The sequence below is a fragment of the Hylobates moloch genome, unplaced genomic scaffold, assembly GCF_009828535.3.
Source record: "Hylobates moloch isolate HMO894 unplaced genomic scaffold, HMol_V3 SCAFFOLD_4, whole genome shotgun sequence".
Taxonomy (NCBI): Eukaryota; Metazoa; Chordata; class Mammalia; order Primates; family Hylobatidae; genus Hylobates; species Hylobates moloch.
Window position 1 is genome coordinate 85,524,593 of NW_026652279.1, and position 27,287 is coordinate 85,551,879.

General features: G+C 36.2%; 1 protein-coding gene across 4 annotated transcripts in view; it reads right to left on the bottom strand.

Moving 5' to 3' along the window:
• The window catches only part of NBEA (neurobeachin), a 736,578-nt gene that overhangs the window by 231,275 nt on the left and 478,016 nt on the right, over positions 1 to 27,287 (bottom strand). For all 4 annotated transcript variants that reach the window (XM_058437671.1, XM_058437670.1, XM_032150485.2 and 1 more), the window contains one exon: positions 10,123 to 10,247. In XM_058437671.1, the coding sequence (XP_058293654.1) occupies positions 10,123 to 10,247 (125 nt within the window). The remainder of the gene's footprint in view (positions 1 to 10,122; positions 10,248 to 27,287) is intronic.

A 27,287-nucleotide genomic window follows, 5' to 3' on the forward strand; every position in this document is an offset into this window, starting at 1 on the left:
AAAGAAAATTTGATAAACCATATTTTAAGAATATACATGATGGTAAACGCAGACTCTCTCCACATTTTAGACTAGATATTACTTGATAGGATTTTGATTAGCCATGAAGTTAAGATTTTTAATTATTTAAAATGAGATTTCATTATATTAAAAACCGCAGGGCACATTTTACTTGTGAAAAAACGTAATAAAACATATAGAAGACTTGGGTCTTTTGGAACTCTCTAAATATCATAAAGAGCAGAGATGATGCACTATTCATCTTTGTGACAGTATGAGTGCATTGCATAGCGTTTGGTCCCTATGATAAAATACACACAGAAAAATACTAACATGAAATAAATACACGAAAATGATAAAGACAGCTATCTTTATGTGGATGACTTCTTTAAATTTTTTTGGCACTTTTTTTGGTATGTCCTGTAATGAACATATGTTTTTCTGAAAGAAAGCAAGAAAAGGAGGGAGGCAGGGAGGGAGGCACAAAGGAAAGGAACCTGCATCATGTACCAAGACAGGTAGATGGCTAGTGAGCAGCAGAATGTGAGTTAGAAAGTTTGGCAACTATTAGAATGAAAAAAACGATTAACTGGACAGCTTGAGAGTGGGCTGGGAGGGTGGGGAGACTTTCTCACACAGTAAGTGACATTACCTCACTGTCTTCTTTTTGTTTGTCACAACTAGCATTCCTTCTTTACTAGAGTTTTAAACCTTTTCCATTCCATGTATTTTCAAATAGGAGACAAGTTTATTTTTCCATCTTGCAGATAGCATATGCACTAAGACAATATTCTCGGTTTTTGATCTCAATCCAATCATTTAGTGATTTTGGTATCTCCATGGCACATTTAGTAAATTTACAAACCTGACAATTCCCTAATTGATCATTGTGATAGAGCAGCAATTTTTGTGAAGGTGGCCTGGGTCATGAAGGTAAGGGAAGGAGCCAGCAAGAAGTCAAAGAATTAAGGTGGCATTAATGACAACAAGGCCTTCATTTGGGATATGGCATATCCCAAACATATAGGCTTTGGTAGGTCATGCGAGTTAGCATTTATATTATATTTTAATCACATTATGCCAAAAATGAATGGTGGTTTTGCTCTACACAGCATTAACAACCAGAAATCAGATTACTATAGATTAGAATTTTCAATGGAGAATTTACAGTAAGAATTTTAAAAATGTGAGGGAGAAAATCATGTTTGTATAGACAATTTAAGGAAAATAAATGGAGACAATAAATATGGGCTGGTTTTCCATGAGAGGCTTGGTGTCTTCTTTTAAGTATATCACAAAGTCCAATGTGGACAATTCACTTTAAAAGTGTGAGATGATGGAAAATGGAGGTAGGAGATTTTTGAGACAGGTAAACAATTGGCCCAGAGACATGGAAGAAAGAGATAATTTTAAAAGTCTCTTTAATTATTAAAAAATGAAATACCTAAGTGATGGTGCTGATATAGATGATCTAAAAGCACTTTTTAAAACACCAAAACATTTAAAAATGTTTTCCTAAATGGCAAAGAATACATATCCTGGGAATGATACTAAGTTAATCTGTTCTGATGTATCTTTATAGACGATAGGCTGTAAGTGCCAACCAAATATTAGCAGGTAAACTTTACAGCAGGGAAATGTTCGGTAATGCCCTGACAGTTAAGGAAATTCCAAATGTATTTACTACAACACACTGTAGAGTAAGAGACTGGTATTTGGGTTGAGTTTTAGCTCTATCTATCACTTATTATTTAGCATGTCACCTAATTTCTATGGTTTGTCATTTTCCAAATAAAAATTGTTTAACGACAATCCGCTTCACAGCAGGGTCACCACTGTGTTTCAGCCTCATCTTCATACCATTTCCCCACGCTATCCTGTGTCCCATCATTTAGTACCATTTTCCATTCCTTGAACACATTATGTTGTATTATGTGGTCCCTTTTTCCACAATGCCACTCTCCCACACATTGGCTTGGGAAGACTTCCATTCATCCTTTTGACTCCAGCTAAAATATATTTCTTCAGTTAGGTAACCCTCTGTACTGAGCTCCCATAACATTTTTAATATACTTTGATGAAAATATTACAATTGTATATTGTAATCACTTATAAATGTGATTGTGTGTACACTTTACCAAAAATTAGTCTAAAAGAAGCAAGATTCTGAACAATGATCTAAATTAGTTCCATGACAGTCAGAAATGATTTGGAAATACCATCCTTCTAGACCTAGTTTATAGAAAATCCATCCTTCAATGTTGTTACCCAAAGTGATGAATGGTGTGGCTAAAATCTGTTTGTATACCTTAAAATTAATCAGTTATCGGGCTGGGCGTGGTAGCTCATGCCTGTAATCCCAGCACTTTGGGAGGCCAAGACGGGTGGATCACCTAAGGTCAAGAGTTCGAGACCAGCCTGGCCTACATAGTGAAACCCTGTCTCTACTAAAAATACAAAAATTAGCTGCGCATGGTGGCACATGCCTGTCATCTCAGCTACTCAGGAGGCTGAGGTCGGAGAATTGCTTGAACCTGGGAGGGTTGCAGTGAGCCAAGATCGCACCATTGCACTCCAGCCTGGGCAACAAGAGTGAAACTCCATCTCAAAAAAAAAAAAAAAAAAATCAATTACAAATTAAATAAAAAATAGCAACTGAGTAATAAGCACAAAGAATTGTATTAATGTGAATGTTCCAAATGGAACTGATAGAAGATCTGATTCTTTTTTTTTCTAAAATGCAAATTCAATTATTTATTTATTTATTTTTTATTATACTTTAAGTTCTAGGGTACATGTGCACAACGTGCAGGTTTGTTACATATGTATACATGTGCCATGTTGGTGTGCTGCACCCATTAACTTGTCATTTACATTAAGTATATCTTATCCTCAAATGGTTTTTTTTTTATCTAGGAATATGAGACATCTAAAATAAAAATACTTTCTGAAACCTTTACGAAGTGACTTGTCATCAAATGCCAAATATTAAGGCCATTTGAAGGAGTAAGGGTCCTTTATGTCTCCATGCCATGGTAATTTCTGTTATCACCTCTGCCTTTACTCCCCGATAACCTGGTAAATTCATAATCAAGTCTTGAGACAATTCATAGGCCTTTACTTGTACGAAGCCTACTCCAACCAGACTCAGTAAGTCACTGTCTCTCCCTGTGCCCCTTTAGGAACTACTACATCCCTCTATGATAACCATTTATTTTCTTTATTCCTTTCCACTGGACTAGGGTTATGCAAACTTCGGTACTATTGATATTTCGGGCTGGAATTTTGCTGTTGTCATTGTTGTGGGGAGCTCTCCTGTATGTGGTAGGATATTTTAGGCAGCATTCCTGGTTTCTACCAATTAGATGCCAGCAGTGCACTCCTACCCCCGCCCCTGTTGAGAATCACTACACTAAACTATGTGCTGTTAGACGGAAGAAACTGATTGTCTCAATCTCCAAATCCAGCAGCTAGCACGTGCATAGTATGTAGAAGTTATTCAATAAATGCTTTTAAATTAATAAAGTTACACAAGTCCTCTGAATCTGTTTAAAATCTACAATCTGAACCTTCAACAGAAAACTAAGTGGCCTCTTAGAACATTTATTAATATGAAACATGCTATATAGTATCTGTCAAATGTATTTTATAAGAATATTTTGTAACTTAGCCTTTATATAACCCATTTAAATTATTTTAAGAGACTGTAAAAACTATAGGGTGAAGACAAGGCTATGATACTAAAATATGACACTGACACCAAAAAGAGCTGACAGACACTTCCTGCATGTCTTTCTCTCTCTCTTTTTAAAAATGTACATCATTAACTTTCAATAAATTATTTAAACCATAACCAGATTACCTATTTCATTTCAAATAAGGAGATCCAATTAATAATACACCAACTAAAACGGAGTTATCAATGAACAATAACGAAGATGTTTACTACAGTCTCTACATAACACGACCAATAGGTTATTAGGTTTTACAAAATCAAGTCATCTCTCTCACATGTTATAAGAACTATAAAGTCTTTGAAAAATGAAGTCAGATTACTTGATAGCTTCTTTCTCAACAATTGTATAGCTGTCTTAGTATTTTTCTATTCTCACTGCCTTTCTTATTCTTGATGACTGAAAGTAGCACATTACAGTAGCCATGCATATACCATCAAAACTAATTTAATTCCAGATTCATTACAGAGCTGCTTTTTATTCATCAAGGTCATAACTTGATGGCTTCACAAGCTTAGATAAATCAGGTGTTAAGCAGACACATCTCTGAGGAACATAAGAATGTTCTCATTTGCAGTTCTCAGCATATCTTATTATTTATTGCCAAAGAAATGACTGATTAACTTTGTCATTTTTGCTCCATGTTTTTTTTTTTTTTTTTTCCTCAGGCTGAAGCAGCCTGCTCTCTTCTACGATGCCTGATCAGAACTATTTAAGATGCTGTCTTTGATCACAGACATGGAGGCGCTTGCAATCTTAGGTTTTGATGAAACATTGTTCCACTGTAATTTTATGAAAGGGCAACAGAGGCCTAAATAATAATTGACAGTCAACAAAGACAATCAAACTTATTAAGATTTTGTACATTCTTCGACAACTACAATATTGACATGCTAGAAATGCACCAGAATTTGACTAGTCTAGGTTTTATTTTAATATATAAACAATATACAAAACCCTCCTTTTTCAATCATTTCCCTATTAGCTAATTTGCTCAAAAGAAAAAGAATTCTGCAGATCAGAAGATGAGTTTATGAGTTTTAAAATATTTTCCTTATACTGTTCCATTGCTATAGTCCATAAAATTCATGGTAATCAATTAAATTTTCACTTGTATGCGATTTTACTATTAGAAAACACCTAAATAACACATTAAATACACACAAAATTAGAACACTAACCACCAGGGAAAAAACTACCTGCCTCTAGGTTTTCATTAATCACATTCCAACACCAGAGGCTGAAAGCATATCAAATCACACAAAATCTTTTCATATGACAACCTCATAAATTATTCAACTCATTAGTATTACTAAAAAAGCATGAAAAACTCCATCAGTATAAAGGATATTTTCCAACTGAAAAAGGTCAACCAAGTTTTAATAATGAAATTGAAGGGAAAGCTTTTCAAAGTGAATATGAAATAAAATTATTATCCTTTATTTCCTTGAAATTATATCCAATTCTGATTGTTTGCTCATTTAAAAGCACTGCTAATATATTATTAATATATTTGAGGCACCAAATAAATTGCCTGAAAATAATGTCATGAAATCCAAATGATGGCTAAATGTTCCTTCCCATCACATGAAAATGTAACTGTAATTTAAAATGTTTAGTTGAATTTAGGATATCAGAAAAAATCAAATGACTCAAGATATTTTTATTAAAACATGAAGTCTGCAAAATCAGTTTCACTTCTATTACACTAATAAAGGCTTATATTCTTGAACTACAGTATACTTACTACATTAATAGATAAGACCAAATCAATGGTTCAAATCCCAGGGATTGCTTTGATGGTCATGTAAAAATTTTCTTTCTAAGTAATTTAAGCTTGTTCTCCCAGTGTATACAACATGTTGAAAATTCTGAAAACTTTGATAACTAATTCAAATACTTCTAGACATTCTGAAAGTTCCATCTATAAAATGTTCTTTTGTTCCTAAAATCTTTTTTGTTGTTACCATGTAGATCAATATAAAATTTTTTGACCAAAGTTTTCAGCAGAAATTCTACACGGTTAGCACTTAACTTTCACAGAAGATTTTTTTTTTTTTTAGATGGAGTCTCACTCTGTCGCCCAGGCTGGAGTGCAGTGGCACGATCTAGGCTCACTGCAAGCTCCATCTCCCGGGTTCATGCCATTCTCCTGCCTCAGCCTCCCGAGTAGCTGGGACTACAGGTGCCCGCCACCACGCCCGGTTAATTTTTTTTGTATTTTTAGTAGAGACGGGGTTCACCGTGTTAGCCAGGATGGTCTTGATCTCCTGACCTCATGATCCACCCCCCTCAGCCTCCCAAAGTGCTGGGATTACAGGCGTGAGCCACTGCGCCCGGCCTTCACAGTAGAATTTAACAACAGGGAAATTGAAATAGTGTCATTATTTAACATAGAGGAAGAGATCAGTTGAATTTCAATTTATTCTAGTAGCTTAGTCAGAATTTGCAGGTTTGTGCTATCAATATATTCTTAATCTACATTTATGCAACTCCAAAACATTAAGTCATTTGGATGTTAGTCTATACACTGCCAGACTTCAAAATACTTAAACACATTTAAATGTTTAATGGCAGACGGAATATCCAGACGTCAGGCTATTTTTTTTTTAACTTTTACATGGATGTCCTGGCAATTTGTATATACAAAATCTTTCTTTAAAATATACGAAATCTATTTTCTTTCTTTTTTTTGAGTCCATTCTTTTTTTTGAAACCAAACTTTCCAGTTTTCCCACAATATTATATTGCTTTTCAGATTTTCCAAATAAAACGATGGTGAATATTTTAAAATAGCTTTTTTTCCCCTCTTTTGAGTCATTTCCTTGGGTCAAGTTCCTAGATGGGGAATTATTGGGTCAAAGATTATCAGCATTTTTGAGGCTCTTGATGTGCATTGGCAAAATGTTTTGCAAAGGACTTGTTTCCAGCAATCCTCATTTACATTGTTTCAGCAACGTACATGAGATTCTTTTTATTTTTTACTGCAAACCCACTAATACCGAATATTACAAGAAAAAGGTTTCTGAGCTCATTTACAATGGATAAATGATTTATTCCATACTTTTTAAAATTGCTTTTTCTTTTAATTCAACTTGCAGGGATAAAATTTAAACAAAATCTGAAATAATTTCAAACTAACAGAAACATTTCAAATATAGTACAAAACTCCCAGTTTTATCCTTATCCAGGCTTTCCCAATATTAACAAACATCTACACCCCCCCCCCCCCACTCCTGCACATATCCATTATCACTGATCTTTTGAAAACCTTTTGAGAAGTTGCAGGTATGGCACCCTATTACCCCTAACTACTCCGTTGTATTTCTCAAAACAAGAAGATTCCTGTCTAAGCACCAACAACCCTCCAACTCTGGAAGTGTGCATTGATAACAATACTGCCATCCAGATCATGGACCCCAGTCAAATTTTACCAACTGCAATCATCTAGAAAAATGTGCTCTAAGGCCGGGCGTGGTGGCTCACGCCTGTAATCCCAGCACTTTGGGAGACCGAGGTGGGTGGATGACCTGAGGTCAGGAGTTCAAGACCAGCCTGGCCAACATAGTGAAACCCTGTCTCTCCTAAAAATACAAAAGAGTTAGCCGGGCGTGGTGGCAGGCGCCTGTAATCCCAGCAGGAGATTCACTTGAACCCAGAAGGTGAAGGTTGAAGTGAGCTGAGATCGCGCCATTGCACTCCAGCCTGGGCAACAAGAGTGAAGTTCCGTCACAAAAAACAAACAAACAAACAAACAAACGTGCTGTAATAATCTATCTTATCTTTTTTGGTCTCCTCCAGTTTGGAATATTTTCTCGGTCTTTCCTTATCTTTTGGGTCCTTGGCAGTACAAAATCTGTTTTGAATTAAGTTTTTCAACATTTACTGGATTAAGTGCTTTGTAATATTTATTGACATGTACTTCCTATTTCTTCTGAAGAGATATTTTCTATATAGGTTAGAGTGCACATTAAGAGGTAGGAAGAAGGCATAATACTGAATTTCTCTTGTCAATTTGTGATTCTTCCCTCTACTTCTACGTATAGATCACTCCAGGGAGAGCTTCCCACTCACCTTCTCTACATCCTCTGTATTTACTCCCAATTCTCCACTCAGTTCTAAAGTCCATAGACCTGTGAACTGTGATGAAGGTTAGAGGATAATTGTTTTTGGAGATAAAATTGTTTTAGTTGTCTTTATTCTTCCACTCCCTGACCTTAGAATGACCATGGAGTAACTCCAATAGTACCATGTCGATTCCCTGAATATTTTACTGTGTAGATGTGTCATCTTTGTTCTTAACAGGTATAATAAAAACATACTCCTCTTTTCTTTTATAAAAGAACACAACTCAAGAGGGATAGATAATAGGTTCTGAACGTTGCTTATGATCCAGATTAAAAATTCATAAATACTATATTTTAAAATATAGTACATATAAAGAATATCTAGTATCACACCTCTTATCTATTTCAAAATTAGGGTATTATTTTTTACTTTAGGTTGATTAACAATAGTTACTATTTTATTAAAATATGACTATCAGTTTGAAAAAGATTTTATTTAAAGATTTTAAATTTTGTTTCTTATAGGCTTTGACACTGGTTTATTAGAAATTATTTTACAAATTAAACACACAAAGTATTCACTTTTAAGAAGAAATACAAACATTTTTCTTAAAAAAGCCTTTCTTAAAAGTAATCTGTACATTGTGGAATGTAATATAATATGAATTCTGTACAATTAAAGCTTTGGCAACTCAGTATTACTAATGGTATCACTGTAGTATAAACTCTGGTACAAATTGTCTTTATATGTTTCTACTTTCAAATGAGATAAATTCAGGATTAACTGGTGAAAAAGTCTAAATTATTGGTTAAATTAAATGAAGGATTAATAATTTTAAGCTCATATTATAAAGCATGCCACTACTAGGTAGGCAGATATTTCTAAGACTCTCTCCTACAGGATCATAATGATAACTCATTTTGAGTTGGTATCAAATCCTTAGAGGGCTATTATCCTTAGGTGCTATTTTTAGTTATTCAAAAAAGACAAACTATAATTTTTTTCCAGTATATTTTTTCCATAGTTACTTTTACTGTATAAAGTTACTGTATAACTTTTATCTTAGGTATAACTGTTTCATATGAAATCCTTATCTATTTTTAATGATATTTTGACACTTATTAAGTTATAGCAATTCATAGCTTACTGGGAAAAGAAATTTTAAAAGCTTTACACATTTTGTCTTTTTATTATTTCCCTGTTTAATTCATTAAGAACATGAATGGTATTACATGATATAAACTATGATTTGATATAATACTATTTATCAACTGTTTTTAAATTTTAAAAACAGATGGCTCACTTAGTACTCCCAAATAAAAGAAAATTAATATAATAAAATACAAGTAATTGAAGAACAAAAGTGGATAACAAATACATAGACAGTGTTCATTACTGGTATTTCCTTAGTCAATGTGGTTTGTAAAATTCTGATATACCCCAACAAACTTAAACTTGTTAGAGCATTTAAAAATGGGCAAGTAGACCAAATGTTCCTAAGTATACTTCTTGGTAGAAAACAATCTAAACTAGCAGCATTTTATTAAACTATAAAAATATTTTGATAGTTATGATTTATTGTACAATTTATAAAGAACAATTTAGGGTATAGTTGTACTGTAGTGTGATAATTAATGATACTGTAAGTAGGAGACCATCTTTTTCAAACTTCACTTGTAGTCCATTGGAGGATTGGAAATTTAAATTGGCAGCTTATAACAAGATTTTAAATTCTATTTTATTAAACTGAAAGGAATAGGTGGGATTAAAACAAAATATCATATAAAGAGGTTGTTAATAAAACATTTTTTTCAGTTATATATACAATATGTATATGCATACATAAACATACTCACAGTATACATATGTATATATATTACATGTGTATATGTATATTAATGCAGTATATATAAGTGTGTACACAGAAACAAATTTATACATAAAATATATAAGTCTGAGTACAGGATCACAGTATTTACTATGGGTCTTGGTCATTAAAGTTTGAAAGACACCGAGAAAGAAATTGATTTTATTCTTGTGTTAGGATATATGAAAGGAATGTTAGTTAATAACTAACTATGTGAAGTCCACTTATCTCTTAAAAATAAGTTGAAGGATATAAAAATATATCTATTCTGAGAAATATTGGGTTGATTAACAGTAACCTAAACGATGCTGAAGGATAAAGCAGAACAAAATATTTCTGACTCATGACATGGAGAACATTAAATACTAGTGAAAATAAAAAAACGGAATTCTCAAACACAAGGAGTCACCTCACATCCAGAAGTATTTTTGTGGAAGAAGCATTGGTACTAACCATATTCTATTGCAGCTTTGAGCAATGCCTCAGCATGAGTGGAGCCAAATGCATTGCGAACAAATCTTCTCCTTCGACGAAGATCATCCTCCCAGTAATCCAAACGCCAGAAATCATGCAATTGGCTAAGAGTAGAGGGAAAAAAAGTAATCCCTATTAATAACAATGCATAACTGGAAATACATTTTTCCATAAAATTGAAGTTATTTTGTTGGTCTCATTGAAAAATTAAGATAATTTTGGAGATACTTATATTTTACACTTGTATTTGTGTATATATATGCATATATATATATATTTCCTCTACAAGTGAAAAAGACTTAAAATAATAACATTCTCATATTTTAGGTATTATACCACTCAGCTCTGCTTTTTATTTTTTAAAACTTTCTTCTTTCTACTAAAAGCATTAATCATGTGGAGTTTAGTAACAAAGGCAACATCAAATTACAAGTATTAATGGTACAGTTTGCTTTCTTTTACACTGTTTTTAACAAGGGTTGTAAATCACAGAATAGACCTCACTACAAATAGTTTACAATTTAATGACCATGGTTTCTTAGTAGGCTGAATTAAGAAGTATAAAATATTGCCCACTTTGATTTGGTGGAAAAATGATTAAAATAATGTGCTGAAATATTCATTGAAATAATTCCCCGCTGCCCACAGCAACCTGAGAAAAATGCAATTTTATCCATTATTAATAATACTGAATTAGAGCTGCAAAAATTTCCAGTATGTGGTAATTGTCTTGGTAAATTATTATTCTAATGCTAATAGAGTTCTTGGATGATTTTACAGCTTTCAACTAATATAAACCATTAATAGCCACGGCCAACATTGGCCATCACTGTCTTTTATACTCTAAACCAATACTAAAAATCCAAGAGATATTTCAGAAATGATGGAAATAGGCCCATTATACAGCCAATGAAACATTTCATGATATAATTTTTGTTTTCAATTTAATTCAATAAACATTAGTAATAAATACCACTGCTTAAGAAGTCAATTTTTCTGCATCTAGTAGTGGAGTAATACACTCAAAAGATAATATTCTAATTTTCCACAGCAGCACTATTCATAAAAACATATAAAATACTTTCCTAGAAGATTTCATTTCATTAAGTATTTTGATATTTTACTGTAGAAGAACACTTTAAGTCTGATTAAGGCAGGACCTATGTATGCTTTGCTCATCATTATATTTCTAGCACAATGTCTCACACACAGTATGTTTTTACTAAATATTCATTGAATTAATGAAAACTTTTTTTAATTTCAAAAAAGCTATGGATTTTTTTCAATGTATGGTCATTGATAAAAATAATTTCATTTTGAAAAGCATTTTAGATTTTATGGCTATATAATTTTGTTATCTATAACTTCATTATGAAAACCCGATAGTATAAAGGGCATATAAAAAGAACTAAAATTGTAGGTCTTTGAAGTATGCTTTAATGCACTTATTTTTCCTGTACATCATAATTATAACTTAATTCTGTTAAATAATGATTACTTGATGAATAATAGTAATAAATAATATATCTCTCTAATTTAAAATAGGATGATTTCTGTCCTTACAAATACAAACTAATCCCGGTAATTTAAGGAAGACCATGCTAAAATCATGCTATATTGATTTTCATTAAGATTATGTTAAAATTAAGTCACTGAATTCACCAAAAGGGTCAGAGAGCTAATGTTATCTAAAATTTCTAACCATAGACATACTCTTCCCTATTCTTCTGTCAGGGCAGCTGAACAGTTCTGGAAAGAATATATAAAACAAACATAAGAAGACTCTGAAGACCTGAAACCCCCAATTCTAGAAGATAACACTGGAAAAACTCTTCTAGACGTTGGCTTAGGCAAAGACTTCATGACCAAGAACCCAGAAGTAAACGCAACAAAAACAAGGATAAATAGATGGGACTTAATTAAACTAAAAAGCTTCCTTTTGCACAGCAAAAGAAATAATCAGTACAGTAAACAGACAACTCACAAAGTGGGAGAAAATTTTTGTAATCCATACATTGGGCAAAAGGAATCCAAACAAATCAGCAAGAACAAAACAAACAATCTCATCGAAAAGTGGGCTAAGGACATGAATAGACAATTTTCAAAATAAGATAGACAAATGGCCAATAAACCTATGAAAGAATGCTAAATGTTATTAATTATCAGAGAAATGCAAATTAAAACCACAATGTAATACCACCTTGCTCCTCCAAGAATGAACATAATCAAAAAATTTTAAAAAAATAGATGTTGGTGTGGATGTGGTGAGAATGTAAACATTTTACACTGTTGGTGGGAATGCAAAGTGGTATACCCACAATGAAAAACAGTGTGGAGATTCCTTCAAGAACTAAAAGTAGAGCTACCATTTGATCCAGCAATCCCACTCCTGGGTATCTACTCAGAGGAAAAGCAGTCATTATACAAAAAAGATAGTTGCACATGCATGTTTATAGCAGCACAATTTGCAATTGCAAAAATATGAAACCAGCCCAAATACCCATCAATCAGTGAGTGGATAAAGAAAATGTGTATACACACACACACACACACACACATACACACACACACACACACTTTGGGGACTCAGGGGAAAGGGTAGGAGGTGGGTAAGAAATAAAAGACTACACATTGGGTATAGGGTACACTGCTCAGGTGATGGGTGCACCAAAATCTCAGAAGTCACCACTTAAAGAACTTATTCACATAACTAAATACCGCCTGTTCCCCAGAAACCTATTAAAATAGATTTTAAAAAAGAGAAGACTCTGAAAGGTGAGGGAAGGCAGACTGGCTAAGGACCCCAGGACCTAAGTAACAACATATTGATGAGTTCTTTTTGTTTCATATATCCCACACTTGGAGGCAGAGAGGCCAACAGCCCAGATAGACCAATGAGTGCAAACAAACAAACAAAAAAGCCCCAGCAAAAGCCTGCTCCCTCTAGTCAAAGGATCAAAAAAACAGCAGTTTAGCAAGATAGAAAACTTTTAGACAACTGCTATACTCCAGCCAAACATCACAGAAAAATTGTGTCCCCACCTGACCTACACCAGCAAAGGATGGGTGTGAAACCCAGACATGTACCCTCATGAAGATGTAATGAGATACCCAACACCCTTGCTGGGTGGCATCAGAGAACACCAAGTAGGCAGCCAGGACTTCATCTCTGCTGGCTGGTAACAAGGTGCCCCACTCACATGGAGTCAGTGGAGACCATGTGGAGAGGTTGGATTTCCACCTCCCATTGGACAGTAATGGGGCATCCCTCCCCCTCCCCACTGGGGTAGTGTCAGAGGAAGCCTACTGCAGAGTCAGGACTCTCACCGCCGATGAACAGCAATGAGGCCAGCCCACCAGTGGACATCACATGGGGACCGGGAACTCCCACCCCAATCAAGCAGTAAAGAAGAGCCTCCGACTCACTGGATTTCAATGGAGGCCAAGTGAAGAACTTAGATTTCTACTACCATCTAGCAGATTTAAGGCAGTGTCCCCACTTCCAGATGAAGCAATGTTACAGAAAGTCTAAATAGAAGGTTTAAATAAAATAAATTATCTCGGAAAAAAATAAGAAAAGGTCAAGGTTTCAATCTAAAATCACTTGTCATACTAAGAACCTGGAAAATCTCCAAGGGAATGTAAAAAGATCAACCCAAAATGCCAACATCGAAATGGCAGAGAATTTAAAGCAGCCATGATTGAAAATATACCTCAATACCCAATTATGAAAATGCTTGAAATGAATGGAAAAAAAATACCCTTAGCAAAGAAATAGAAACTCTCAGAAAAGAAACAGAAGATGTAAAGAAGAACCAAATGGAAGTTTTTGAACTGACAAATATAATAACCAAAATAAAAGCTCAGTAGATGTGCTCAACAGCAGAACAGAAGGGACAGAGGGAGGGATCACTGAACTGGAAGACAGTATAATAGAAATTATGCAATCTGAATAACAGAAGGAAATAGATGAAAAAGTGAACAGAGCCTTAGGGATCTGTGGAGCACAACATTTAGCATTTGTGTCACTGGAATCCTAGAAGGAGAGGAGAAAGTCGGCAGAGCCGAAACAATGTCTGAAAAAATAACGGTGGGGGGGTGGGGAGGAGCCAAGACAGCCAAATAGGAACAGCTCCGGTCTACAGCTCCCAGTGTGATGACGCAGAAGACAGGTGATTTCTGCATTTCCAACTGAGGTACTGGCTTCATCTCACTGGGGTGTGCCAGACAGTGGGTGCAGGAAAGTGGGTGCAGCACACCGTGTGCAAGCCGAAGCAGGGAGAGGCATCGCCTCACCTGGGAAGTGCAAGGGGTCAGGGAATCTCCTTTCCTAGTCAAAGAAAGGGGTGACAGACGGCACCCGGAAAATTGGGTCACTCCCACCCTAATATTGTGCTTTCCCAACGGCCTTAAAAAACGGCACACCAGGATATTATATCCTGCACCTGGCTCAGAGGGTCCTACACCCATGGAGTCTCGCTCATTGCTAGCACAGCAGTCTGAGCTCAAAGGCAGCAGTGAGGCTGGGGGAGGGGCGTCCGCCATTGCCAGGCTTGATTAGGTAAACAAAGCAGCTGGGGAGATCGAACTGGGTGGAGCCCACCACAGCTCAAGGAGGCCTGCCTGCCTTTGTAGGCGCCACCTCTGGGGTCAGGGCACAAACAAAAAGACAGCAGTAACCTCTGCAGACTTAAATGTCCCTGTCTGACAGCTTTGAAGAGAGTAGTGGTTCTCCCAGCATGCAGCTTGAGATCTGAGAACCGGCAGACTGCCTCCTCAAGTGGGTCACTGACCCCCAAGTAGCCTAACTGGGAGGCACCCCCCAGGAGGGACAGACTGATACCTCACATGGGCCGGGTACTCCTCTGAGACAAAACTTCCAAAGGAATGATCAGGCAGCAGCATTTGTGGTTCACCAATACCTGCTGTTCTGCAGCCACCGCTGCTGATAACCAGGCAAACAGGGTCTGGAGTGGACCTCTAGCAAACTCCAACAGACCTGCAGCTGAGGGTCCTGTCTGTTAGAAGGAAAACTAACAAACAGGAAGGACATCCACACCAAAAACCCATCTGTATGTCAGCATCATCAAAGACCAAAAGTAGATAAAACCACAAAGATGGGGAAAAAACAGCAGAAAAACTGGAAACTCTAAAAATCAGAGCACCTCTCCTCCTCCAAAGGAATGCAGCTCCTCACCAGCAATGGAACAAAGCTGGATGGAGAATGACTTTGACGAGTTGAGAGAAGAAGGCTTCAGATGATCAAACTACTCCGAGCTACAGGAGGAAGTTCGAACCAATGGCAAAGAAGTTAAAAACTTTGAAAAAAAAATTAGACGAATGGTTAACTAGAATAACCAATGCAGAGAAGTCCTTAAAGGACCCGATGGAGCTGAAAACCAAGGCACAAGAACTATGTGACGAATGCAGAAGGCTCAGTAGCCAGTGCGATCAACTGGAAGAAAGGGTATCAGTGATGGAAGACGAAATGAATGAAATGAAGCGAGAAGAGAAGTTTAGAGAAAAAAGAATAAAAAGAAATGAACAAAGCCTCCAAGAAATATGGGACTATGTGAAAAGACCAAATCTACGTCTGATTGGTGTACCTGAAAGTGACAGGGAGAATGGAACCAAGTTGGAAAACACTCTGCGGGATATTATCCAGGAGAACTTCCCCAATCTAGCAAGGCAGGTCAACATTCAGATTCAGAAAATACAGAGAACACCACAAAGATACTCCTCGAGAAGAGCAACCTCAAGACACGTAATTGTCAGATTCACCAAAGTTGAAATGAAGGAAAAAATGTTAAGGGCAGCCAGAGAGAAAGGTCGGGTTACCCACAAAGGGAAGCCCATCAGACTAACAGGTGATTTCTCAGCAGAAACTCTACAAACCAGAAGAGAGTGGGGGCCAATATTCAAAATTCTTAAAGAAAAGAATTTTCAACCCAGAATTTCATGTCCAGCCAAACTAAGCTTCATAAGTGAAGGAGAAATAAAATACTTTACATACAAGCAAATGCTGAGAGATTTTGTCACCACCAGGCCTGCCCTAAAAGAGCTCCTGAAGAAACTACTAAACATGGAAAGGAACAACCGGTACCAGCCACTGCAAAAACATGCCAAATTGTAAAGACCATCAAGGCTAGGAAGAAACTGCATGAACTAACGAGCAAAATAGCCAGCTGAAATCATAATGACAGGATCAAATTCACACATAACGATATTAACTTTGAATGTAAATGGGCTGAATGCACCAATTAAAAGAAACAGACTGGCAAATTGGATAAAGAGTCAAGACCCATCAGTGTGCTGTATTCAGGAAACCCATCTTACGTGCAGAGACACACATAGGCTCAAAATAAAGGGATGGAGGAAGATCTACCACACAAATGGAAAACAGAAAAAGGCAGTGGTTGCAATCCTAGTCTCTGATAAAACAGACTTTAAACCAACAAAGATCAAAAGAGACAAAGAAGGCCATTACATAATGATAAAGGGATCAATTCAACAAGAAGAGCTAACTATCCTAAATATATATGCACCCAATACAGGAGCACCCAGATTCATAAAGCAAGTCCTGAGTGACCTACAAAGAGACTTAAACTCCCACACAATAATAATGGGAGACTTTAACACCCCACTATCAACATTAGACAGATCAACGAGACAGAAAGTTAACAAGGATACGCAGGAATTGAACTCAGCTCTGCACCAAGCAGAACTAATAGACACCTACAGAACTCTCCACCCCAAATCAACAGAATATACATTCTTTTCAGCACCACACCACACCTATTCCAAAATTGACCACATAGTTGGAAGTAAAGCACTCCTCAGCAAATGTAAAACAACAGAAATTATAACAAACTGTCTCTCAGACCACAGTGCAATCGAACCAGAACTCAAGATTAAGAAACTCACTCAAAACCGCTCAACTACATGGAAACCGAACAACCTGCTCCTGAATAACTACTGGGTACATAACGAAATGAAGGCAGAAATAAAGATGTTCTTTGAAACCAACGAGAACAAAGACGCAACATACCAGAATCTCTAGGACACATTTAAAGCAGTGTGTAGAGGGAAATTTATAGCATTAAATGCCCACAAGAGAAAGCAGGAAAGATCTAAAATTGACACTCTAACATCACAATTAAAAGAACTAGAAAAGCAAGAGCAAACACATTCAAAAGCTAGCAGAAGGCAAGAAATAACTAAGATCAGAGCAGAACTGAAGGAAATAGAGACACAAAAACCCTTCAAAAAACAATGAATCCAGGAGCTGGTTTTTTGAAAAGATCAACAAAATTGATAGACTGCTAGCAAGACTAATAAAGAAGAAAAGAGAGAAGAATCAAATAGATGCAATAAAAAATGATAAAGGGGATATCACCACCGATCCCTCAGAAATACAAACTACCATTACAGAATACTGTAAACACCTCTATGCAAATAAACTAGAAAATCTAGAAGAAATGGATAAATTCCTGGACACATACATCCTCCCAAGACTAAACCAGGAAGAAGTTGAATCTCTGAATAGACCAATAACAGGCTCTGAAATTGAGGCAATAATCAATAATTTACCAACCAAAAAAGTCCAGGACCAGATGGATTCACAGCCGAATTCTACCAGAGGTACAAGGAGGAGCTGGTACCATTCCTTCTGAAACTATTCCCATCAATAGAAAAAGAGGGAATCCTCCCTAACTCATTTTATGAGGCCAGCATCATCCTGATACCAAAGCCTGGCAGAGACACAACCAAAAAAGAGAATTTTAGACCAATACCCTTGATGAACATTGATGCAAAAATCCTCAATAAAATACTGGCAAACCGAATCCAGCAGCACATCAAAAAGCTTATCCACCATGATCAAGTGGGCTTCATCCCTGGGATGCAAGGCTGGTTCAACATACACAAATCAATAAATGTAATCCAGCATATAAACAGAACCAAAGACAAAAACCACATGATTATCTCAATACATGCAGAAAAGGCCTTTCACAAAATTCAACAAACTTCATGCTAAAAACTCTCAATAAATTAGGTATTGATGGGACATATTTCAAAATAGTAAGAGCTATCTATGACAAACCCACAGCCGATAACATACTGAATGGGCAAAAACTGGAAGCATTCCCTTTGAAAACTGTCACAAGACAGGGATGCCCTCTCTCACCATTCCTATTCAACATAGTGTTGGAAGTTCTGGCCAGGGCAATCAGGCAGGAGAAGGAAATAAAGAGTATTCAATTAGGAAAAGAGGAAGTCAAATTGTCCCAGTTTGCAGATGACATGATTGTATATCTAGAAAACCCCATTGTCTCAGCCCAAAATCTCCGTATGCTGATAAGCAACTTCAGCAAAGTCTCAGGATACAAAATCAATGTACAAAAATCACAAGCATTCTTATACACCAATAACAGACAGAGACTAAACCCTCCCAAGACTAAACCAGGAAGAAGTTGAATCCCTGAATAGACCAATAACATGTTCTGAAATTGAGGCAATAATTAATAGCTTACCAACCAAAAAAAGTCCAGGACCAGACAGATTCACAGCCGAATTCTACCAGAGGTACAAAGAGGAGCTGGTAATATTCTTTCTGAAACTATTCCAATCAACAGAAAAAGAGGGAATCCTCCCTAATTCATTTTATGAGGCCAACATCATCCTGATACTAAAGCCTGGCAGACACACAGCAAAAAAAAGCGAATTTTAGACCAATATCCCTGATGAACATCGATGCAAAAATCCTCAGTAAAATACTAGCAAACCAAATCCAGCAGTACATCAAAAAGCTTATCCACCACAATCAAGTTGTCTTCATCCCTGGGATGCAAGGCTGGTTCAACATACCCACATCAATAAATGTAATCCATCATATAAACAAAACCAAAGACAAAAACCGCATGATTATCTCAATAGATGCTGAAAAGGCCTTTGACAAAATTCAACAGCTAAAAACTCTCACTAAACTAGGTATTGATGGGATGTGTCTCAAAATTAGAGCAATTTATAACATGTCTCAACATAATAAGAGCATTCACTATCATACTGAATGGGCAAAAACTGGAAGCATTCCCTTTGAAAACTGGCACAAGACAGGGATGTCCTCTCTCACCACTCCTATTCGATATAGTATTAGAAGTTCTGGCCAGGGCAATCAGGCAAGAGAAAGAAATAAAGGGTATTCAATTAGGAAAAGAGGAAGTCAAATTGTCCCTGTTTGCAGATGACATCATTGTATATTTAGAAAACCCCATCATCTCAGCCCAAAGTCTCCTTAAGCTGATAAGCAACTTCAGCAAAGTCTCAGGATACAAAATCAATCTGCAAAAATCACGAGCATTCCTATACACCAATAACAGACAAACAGGGAGCCAAATCATGAGTGAACTCCCATTCACAATTGCTTCAAAGAGAATAAAATACCTAGGAATCCAACTTACAAGGGATGTGAAGGACCTCTTCAAGGAGAACTACAAACCACTGCTCAATGAAATAAAAGAGGATACAAACAAATGGAAGAACATTCCATGCTCATGGATAGGAAGAATCAGTATTGTGAAAATGGCCATATTGCCCAAGGTAATTTATAGATTCAATGCCATCCCCATCAAGCTACCAATGACTTTCTTCACAGAATTTGGAAAAACTACTTTAAAGTTCATATGGAACCAAAAAAGAGCCTGCATGGCCAAGACAATCCTAAGCCAAAAGAACAAAGCTGGAGGCATCATGCTGCCTGACTTCAAACCATACTACAAGGCTACAGTAACCCAAACAGCATGGTACTGGTACCAAAACAGAGATATAGACCAATGGAACAGAATAGAGCCCCTGGAAATAATACCACACATCTACAACTATCTGATCTTTGACAAACCTGACAAAAACAAGAAATGGGGAAAGGATTCCCTATTTAATAAATGGTGCTGGGAAAACTGGCTAGCCATATGCAGAAAGCTGAAACTGGATCCCTTCCTCACATCTTATACAAAAATTAATTCAAGATGGATTAAAGACTTAAATGTTAGACCTAAAATCATAAAATCCCTAGAAGAAAACCTAGGCAATACCATTCAGGACATAGGCATGGGCAAGGACTTCATGACTAAAACACCAAAAGTAATGGCAACAAAAGCCAAAATCGACAAATGGGATCTAATTAAACTAAAGAGCTTCTGCACAGCAAAAGAAACTACCATCAGAGTAAACAGGCAACCTGCAGAATGGGGAAATTTTTTGCAGTCTACTCATTTGACAAAGGGCTAATATCCAGACTCTACAAAGAACTTAAACAAATGTACAAGAAACAAACAAACAACCCCATCAAAAAGTGGGCAAAGGATATGAACAGACACTTCTCAAAAGAAGACATTTATGCAGCCAACAGACACATGAAAAAATGCTCATCATCACTGGCCATCACAGAAATGCAAATCAAAACCACAATGAGATACCATCTCACACCAGTTAGAATGGTGATCATTAAATAAAGTCAGGAAACAACAGGTGCTGGAAAGGATGTGGAGAAATAAGAACACTTTTACACTGTTGGTGGGATTGCAAACTAGTTCAACCATTGTGGAAGACAGTGTGGCAATTCCTCAAGGATCTAGAACTACAAATACCATTTGACCCAGCCATCCCATTACTGGGCGTACTCCCGAAGGATTATAAATCATGCTGCTATAAAGACACATGCACACGTATGTTTATTGTGGCACTATTCACAATAGCAAAGACTTGGAACCAACCCAAATGTCCATCAATGATAGACTGGATTAAGAAATTGCGGCACATATACACCATGGAATACTATGCAGCCATAAAAAAGGATGAGTTCATATCTTTTGTAGGGACATGGATGAAACTGGATACCATCATTGTGAGCAAACTATTGCAAGGACAGAAAACCAAACACCACATGTTCTCACTCATAGGTGGGAATTAAACAATGAGAACACTTAGACACAGGGTGGAGAACATCACACACTGGGGCCTGCCCCGAGGTAGGGGGAGGGAGGAGGGATAGCATTAGGAGATATACCTAATGTAAATGACGAGTTAATGGGTGCAACACACCAACATGGCACATGTATACATACCTAACAAACCTGCACGTTGTGCACATGTACCCTAGAACTTAAAGTATAATAAAAAAAGAGTAACTGTAGATGCGACTATTATTAATAGTTTGTAAGCATGATCAAAACTTCATGTTATCCTATGATACGCCTATTTAGTCAGTATATTCTGATTGCTCTAAGAGTTTCAATGAATGTCCTCAGTTTGGTATATAAAAGCATTTCTTTTCATGAAGAAGGGCTAACTTAGATTTCCTGTATTTGGAGAGTACCCAGTTCAACAGACAGAAGCCACCTATGCTACTGTCTCCACAGTTGCACGTAGTCATGCTACACTGAAGTCTGTTTGGATTTGCTAGCTTATACTTTCATTATCTCATGAATGATACCTCCAATGTCAACTAGGAAGGTGAGTGTGGTATCATATGCTTTCTTTTCATTTGTTTATTTTTTGGTCTTTATAACTTTGTGCCATTAATGACTAAATTACACAGAAACATTGAGCATCATATGTATATTTTGTTCATGAGTGTGGCTGTATGAGAACAGTGTACTACTGCAAGAAAAGAACATATGAACAGTCAATAATTAATGAAGTCAAGATTTCCAGTTAGGTTGTATTATAATATTACTATTGATATAATGATGTTCATTAGCTGGAACTCGGTGTTATTTTTAGATAAATAGGGTTTAGGCACTCATAGTTTCCTCAATAAAATTTTTGATAATTGCATTTTCAACCTATGAGCATGTACCTGATTTTCCTTAAAGCCCCCTGGCCCCTCAGGGATGGTTCCCCTTTATAAGCTACAGAGAAAACTGAATTTACCTGGTGAAGCACTACTGAAAATTAATAATTTCATATGTAATAACAAAAACTATCCAATGGAACAGAGGAAAGAGTGAAGTAGACAAAGGAATATTTTACTAAATACACACATAAAATACATAAGAAACTGAATTTCCCTTTGGCTACAAGAGTGAAGTGGTAATCACTGAGGTCAGGACTTCGTGCATGAATTCTAATCCCACCAAGATTAAACAAAAACATAAGTACTGAGAGTTACAAATGGTTATCCTCTCCTTCGATACACATTTTAAAATTGTACTTTTCTACCACTTTGAACTTAATCATGTTGATGTGACCTCCTCCAGCTAATAAAATGTGAGCAGAAGCGAGATACTGCCAGACAAAAACTTTAAGAGCCAGTATATAATTAGCAATATTCCCTTCCTACCACTTTAGTGATCAAGAAAATAGGCCAATATTTCCTGAGAGCTTATTGTGTTTAGGTACCTTTCTAAACATTGTACACATATCTACTCACTACTCAACTACTTTTCATTAATCCCTTTGAGATAGGTACTATTATTAATTCATCGTACAGATGAAGAAATGGAAGCACAGAGTGGTTAAGTAATGTGCCCAAGATCATACAACTAGTTGGTGGCAGAATGTGTCCTCAGGCAGTCTGACTTCCTTGCTTATGCTGCACCACTTCTAACTGTAAAGAAAGCAACCAAGAAAATGGACTATCTTAAGAATATGACATTGACAGCACCAGCAGAGCTGTTTCCTGCCTCTCTACAACCAGTACTAAATACTCTGGATAATCAGTGATAACTACGAAATACATGGAGCACTGTATGTGTAATGTCTATGTTCATTCATTAGAACAAATACTTGTACAAATCTATGAGCCAAGCCACAGACTAAATACGAGGTATGCATACTAGGTAAATATCAGCATGATTCTAGCCTTTGTGCAGCTTTCAGTCTATTTCATAATAAAAACAAACTTATAGTTAAAATTTTTGACAAATTGAAGGAAAGAGGTGAGACAAAGTAATGAAAATGGGGGAACCCACTTGCTGCACAGGTGAATGTCTAATATATATATGAGAAATTACTAATGAAACATGATTACAAAATATGTTGAAAAGACAGTCTATATTTACTGGCACTGTTCTCCACCATAAGAAAGGTCAGCGCCCTTTTACTTAACATGTCTTGTGTCCTGTTGGATGTATTCCCAGTGATATATAGTACCACAATGCTGTGGGTTTGTGCATGCATGTGTGCACACACACAAAATCTCTTACCTATAATATATATCTATACACATACTAGCGGACTTCAAAAAGTTTATGGAAAATGTGTATTATGAAAACATTATGCATGGATTTCAAATTTTTTGCACCAAAATAAACTTGTACTAACTTGCTACATGTCTGAACAGGATATAGTTTAAGGCACTAAGAAGGATAAGACATCAGTTTGAACAAAATCCGTCTCAGAGCAACATAAGTGCTGCTAAAACTGAACGAAGAACAAGTACCAAATTTATGGTAAAGTTTGGGTGGAAGAATAAAATCACTGATGGTTAAAAAAATGTTCATGGGAACAATTAAAGAAATCAGAAGTTTACAAATAAAAAACTTGTATTGTCCCCCTTCTTTTCACAGGTGTTGATGGATGACTTTTTAAAGAGACAAGCCAAATGTGGTGGCTCATGCCTGTAATCCCAGCACTTTGGGTGGCTGAGATGGGAGGATTGCTTGAGCCCAAGAGTTCAAGATCAGTCTGGATAGCATGGTATGACCCTTTATCTACAAAAACTAAAAAAAAAAAAAAAAAAAAATTAGCAGGGCATGGTGGCACATGCCTGTGATCCCAGCTATTCAGGAGGCGAGGCAGGAGGATAGCTTGTGCTGAGGAGGTCAAGGTTTACAATGAACTGTGTTTGCACCACTGCACTCCAGCCTGGGCAACAGAGTACAACTCTGTCTCAAAAAAAAAAAAAAAAAAAAAAGAGAAAGACAATGTTGAAGATGAAGCCTGCAGAGGCAGAGGCAAATCATCTACAACAATTTATGAAGAAAAATTAATCTTGCTTGTACCCTAATTGAAGAGGACCAATGATTAACAGTGCACACAATAACCAGTACTGTAGAAATCTCAACTGGTTCGGCTTACACAATTCTAACTGAGAAATTAAAGTTAAGCAAACTTTCCACTGGATGGGTGCCAAAATCAATGCACCCATATCGGCTGCATACGAGAGCAGAGCTTTCAAAGAAATTTTAAACAAGTAGGATAAAGACCTTGAAGTATTTCTTTGAACAACTGTAACAGGAGATAAAACTTACTATCCTAAAAACAAAGCACAATCAAAGAAATGGCTACCAAGAGGTGGAAGTGCTCCAGTCAAAGCAAAAGTGAACTGGTCAAGAGCAAAGGTCATGGTAACAGTTTTGTGGGATGCTCAAGGCATTATGCTTGCTGACTTTCTGGAGAACCAAAGAATGATAATATCTGCTTATTATGAGAGTGTGTGGAGAAAGTCAGCTAAAGCTTTAGCAGAAAAATGCCCAGGAAAGCTTCATCAGAGAGTCCTCTGACTTGATAATGTTCCTGCTCATTCCCCTTGTCAAACAAGTGCAATTTTCAAAGAGTTTCTATGAAATCAGCAGGCATGCATCATGCAATCTTGATTTGGCTCCTTGTAACTTCTTTTTGTTTCCTAATCTTAAAAAGTTTGTAAAGAGTACCCTTTTCTTCAGTTAATAATGTAAAAAAATCTGTACTGACATGTTAAATTCCAAGACCCTCAGTTCTTTAGGGATGGACTAAATGGCTGGAATCACTTACAAAAGTGTCCTGAACTTGATGGCATTTATGTTGAGAGATAAAGTTTATATGTCTTTATTCCTATCTTTTAATTCCATTTTTCTGTGAACCTTTTGAAGTCCCCTCTTACATCTGATACATATCTTAAGCCATTACTACTATTCTGACTCTTGCCTATGTATTATTTCAAGGTCTTCTTTCTCTGACACTCTTCCATTCCCCCTTATCTAGGGTTGTGTATTATTATCTGGTTATTATATCAATTTACATTGCAAATTAATTGGTGAAGTTCTTGAAAAATGCATCCTTCCTGCCTTTGGGAAGTATATTCTCACATTCTGACACTGTAAAGCTATGGCTCAGTCAAATCCTAGTTTATAGTTCAATGTTTTAAAGCCAGGCTAATTTGTTCCTTCTCCATGTGATTGCTAAACATGGAAGGAAAGATAGGATTCTATAATCAGAATTGTAAATACATCACTGAGCTGCATTTCAACTTTTTGTTTATATCCCCATTTATTTCCAGGCATATCAGTAGGATATAGTTATTATTAATGATGATTCTTGATAAATTCTCTGAAACATTTTGGATTCACACTACAGGAAGACAGTAATAAATGCCAGTATCAAATCAAAAAGATCCCCAATTAATAATAATGAAACTTTAGGCAAAAAAGCATGAATATAATTAAAGTATAGGTTAGATGGTATAAGCTATACTTAATAATTAGAAAACTTTGTTATCAACCAAATCAAATAAAGACATGAAAAAAGGAAGTAGATAGGAAAGTAACATTTTGTCTAAAATTTTAATTCCAGTATGTGTTTCTTTTACTGAGTTACTACTTTGTTAAGCTGCAGCCCTCTCTACACTTCCCCCTTTGTAGTTTCTGCTACCTTCTGCCTTCCTTTTCCCCTGTATTGTTCACTGCAGCAATAATATATTTTACTTCTTGGCATCATTTTTACTCCAAATTTACTTATTTATCAGAAAGAGAAAAAGGTAGAGCCATTTGGTTAAAGTATGATAACTTATTATTAGTTACATAATATGAAAAATAAAACATCTAGGCATAAAATACACTATGCAAGTAAACTCTTCACTTACAGTGAACTTTGAAATATCATGTTAATGTTACACAGTAGTTTTTTTTAACTTTTAAGTTCAGGGGTACTTGTGCAGATTTGTTACATAGGTAAACTTGTGTCATGGGGGTTTGTTGTACAGATCATTTCATCATCCAGGTATTAAGCCTAGTACCCATCAGTTATTCTTCCTGATTCTCTCTGTTCTTCCACCCTCCACTCTCTGATAGGCCCCAGTGTGTGTCATTTCCCTCTATGTGTCCATGTGTTCTCATCATTTAGCTTCCATTTACAAGTGAGAACATGTGGTATTTCATTTTCTGTGCCTGTTAGTTTGCTAAGGATAATGGCCTCCAGCTCTATCAACGTCCCCGCAAAGGACAGGATCTCATTCTTTCTCATGGAAGCATAGTACTCCATGGTGTATATGTACCACATTTTCTTTATCCAGGCTATCATTGATGGGTATTTAGGTTGATTCCATATCTTTCCTATTGTGAATAGTGCTGCAATGAACATACACATGCATGTGTCTTTATAACAGAATGATTTATAGTCCTTTGAGTATATACCCACTAATGGGATTGCTGGATCTAATGGTATTTCTGTCTTCAGGTTTTTCAGGAATTGCCACACTGTCTTCCACAATGGTTGAACTGACTTACACTCCCACAAACAGTGTACAAGTGTTCCTTTTTCTCCACTACCTCACCAGCATCTGTTGTTTTTGACTTTTTAACAATAGCCATATTCTGACTGGTGTGAGATGGCGTCTCACTGCGGTATTGATTTGCATTTCTCCTAAGATCAGTGATGTTGAACTGTTTTTCATATAACTGTTGGCTACATATATGTCTTCTTTTGAAAAGTGTTCATGTTCTTTCCCACTTTTTAATTGGGTTGTTTGTTTTTTGCTTGTAAATTTGTTTAAGTTCCTAAAATATACTGGATGAGACCTTTGTCAGATGCATAGTTTGCAAAAATTTTCTTCCATTCTGTAAGTTGTATGTTTAGTCTATTGATAGTTTCTTCTGCTGTGCAGAAGTTCTTTAAACAGATCCCATTTGTCAATATTTGCTTTTGTTGGAATTGCTTTGGTGTCTTTGTCATGAAATCTTTGCCCATGCCTACGTCCTGAATGGTATTGCCTAGGCTATCTTCCAGGGTTTTTATAGTTTTGGGTTTTACATTTAAGTCTTTAATCCATCTTGAGTTTATTTTTGTATATGGTATAAGGAAGGGGTCCGGTTTCAATCTTCTGCATATGGCTAGCCACTTATCTTAGCACCAGATTTATTGAATAAGAAATCCTTTCCCCATTGCTTGCT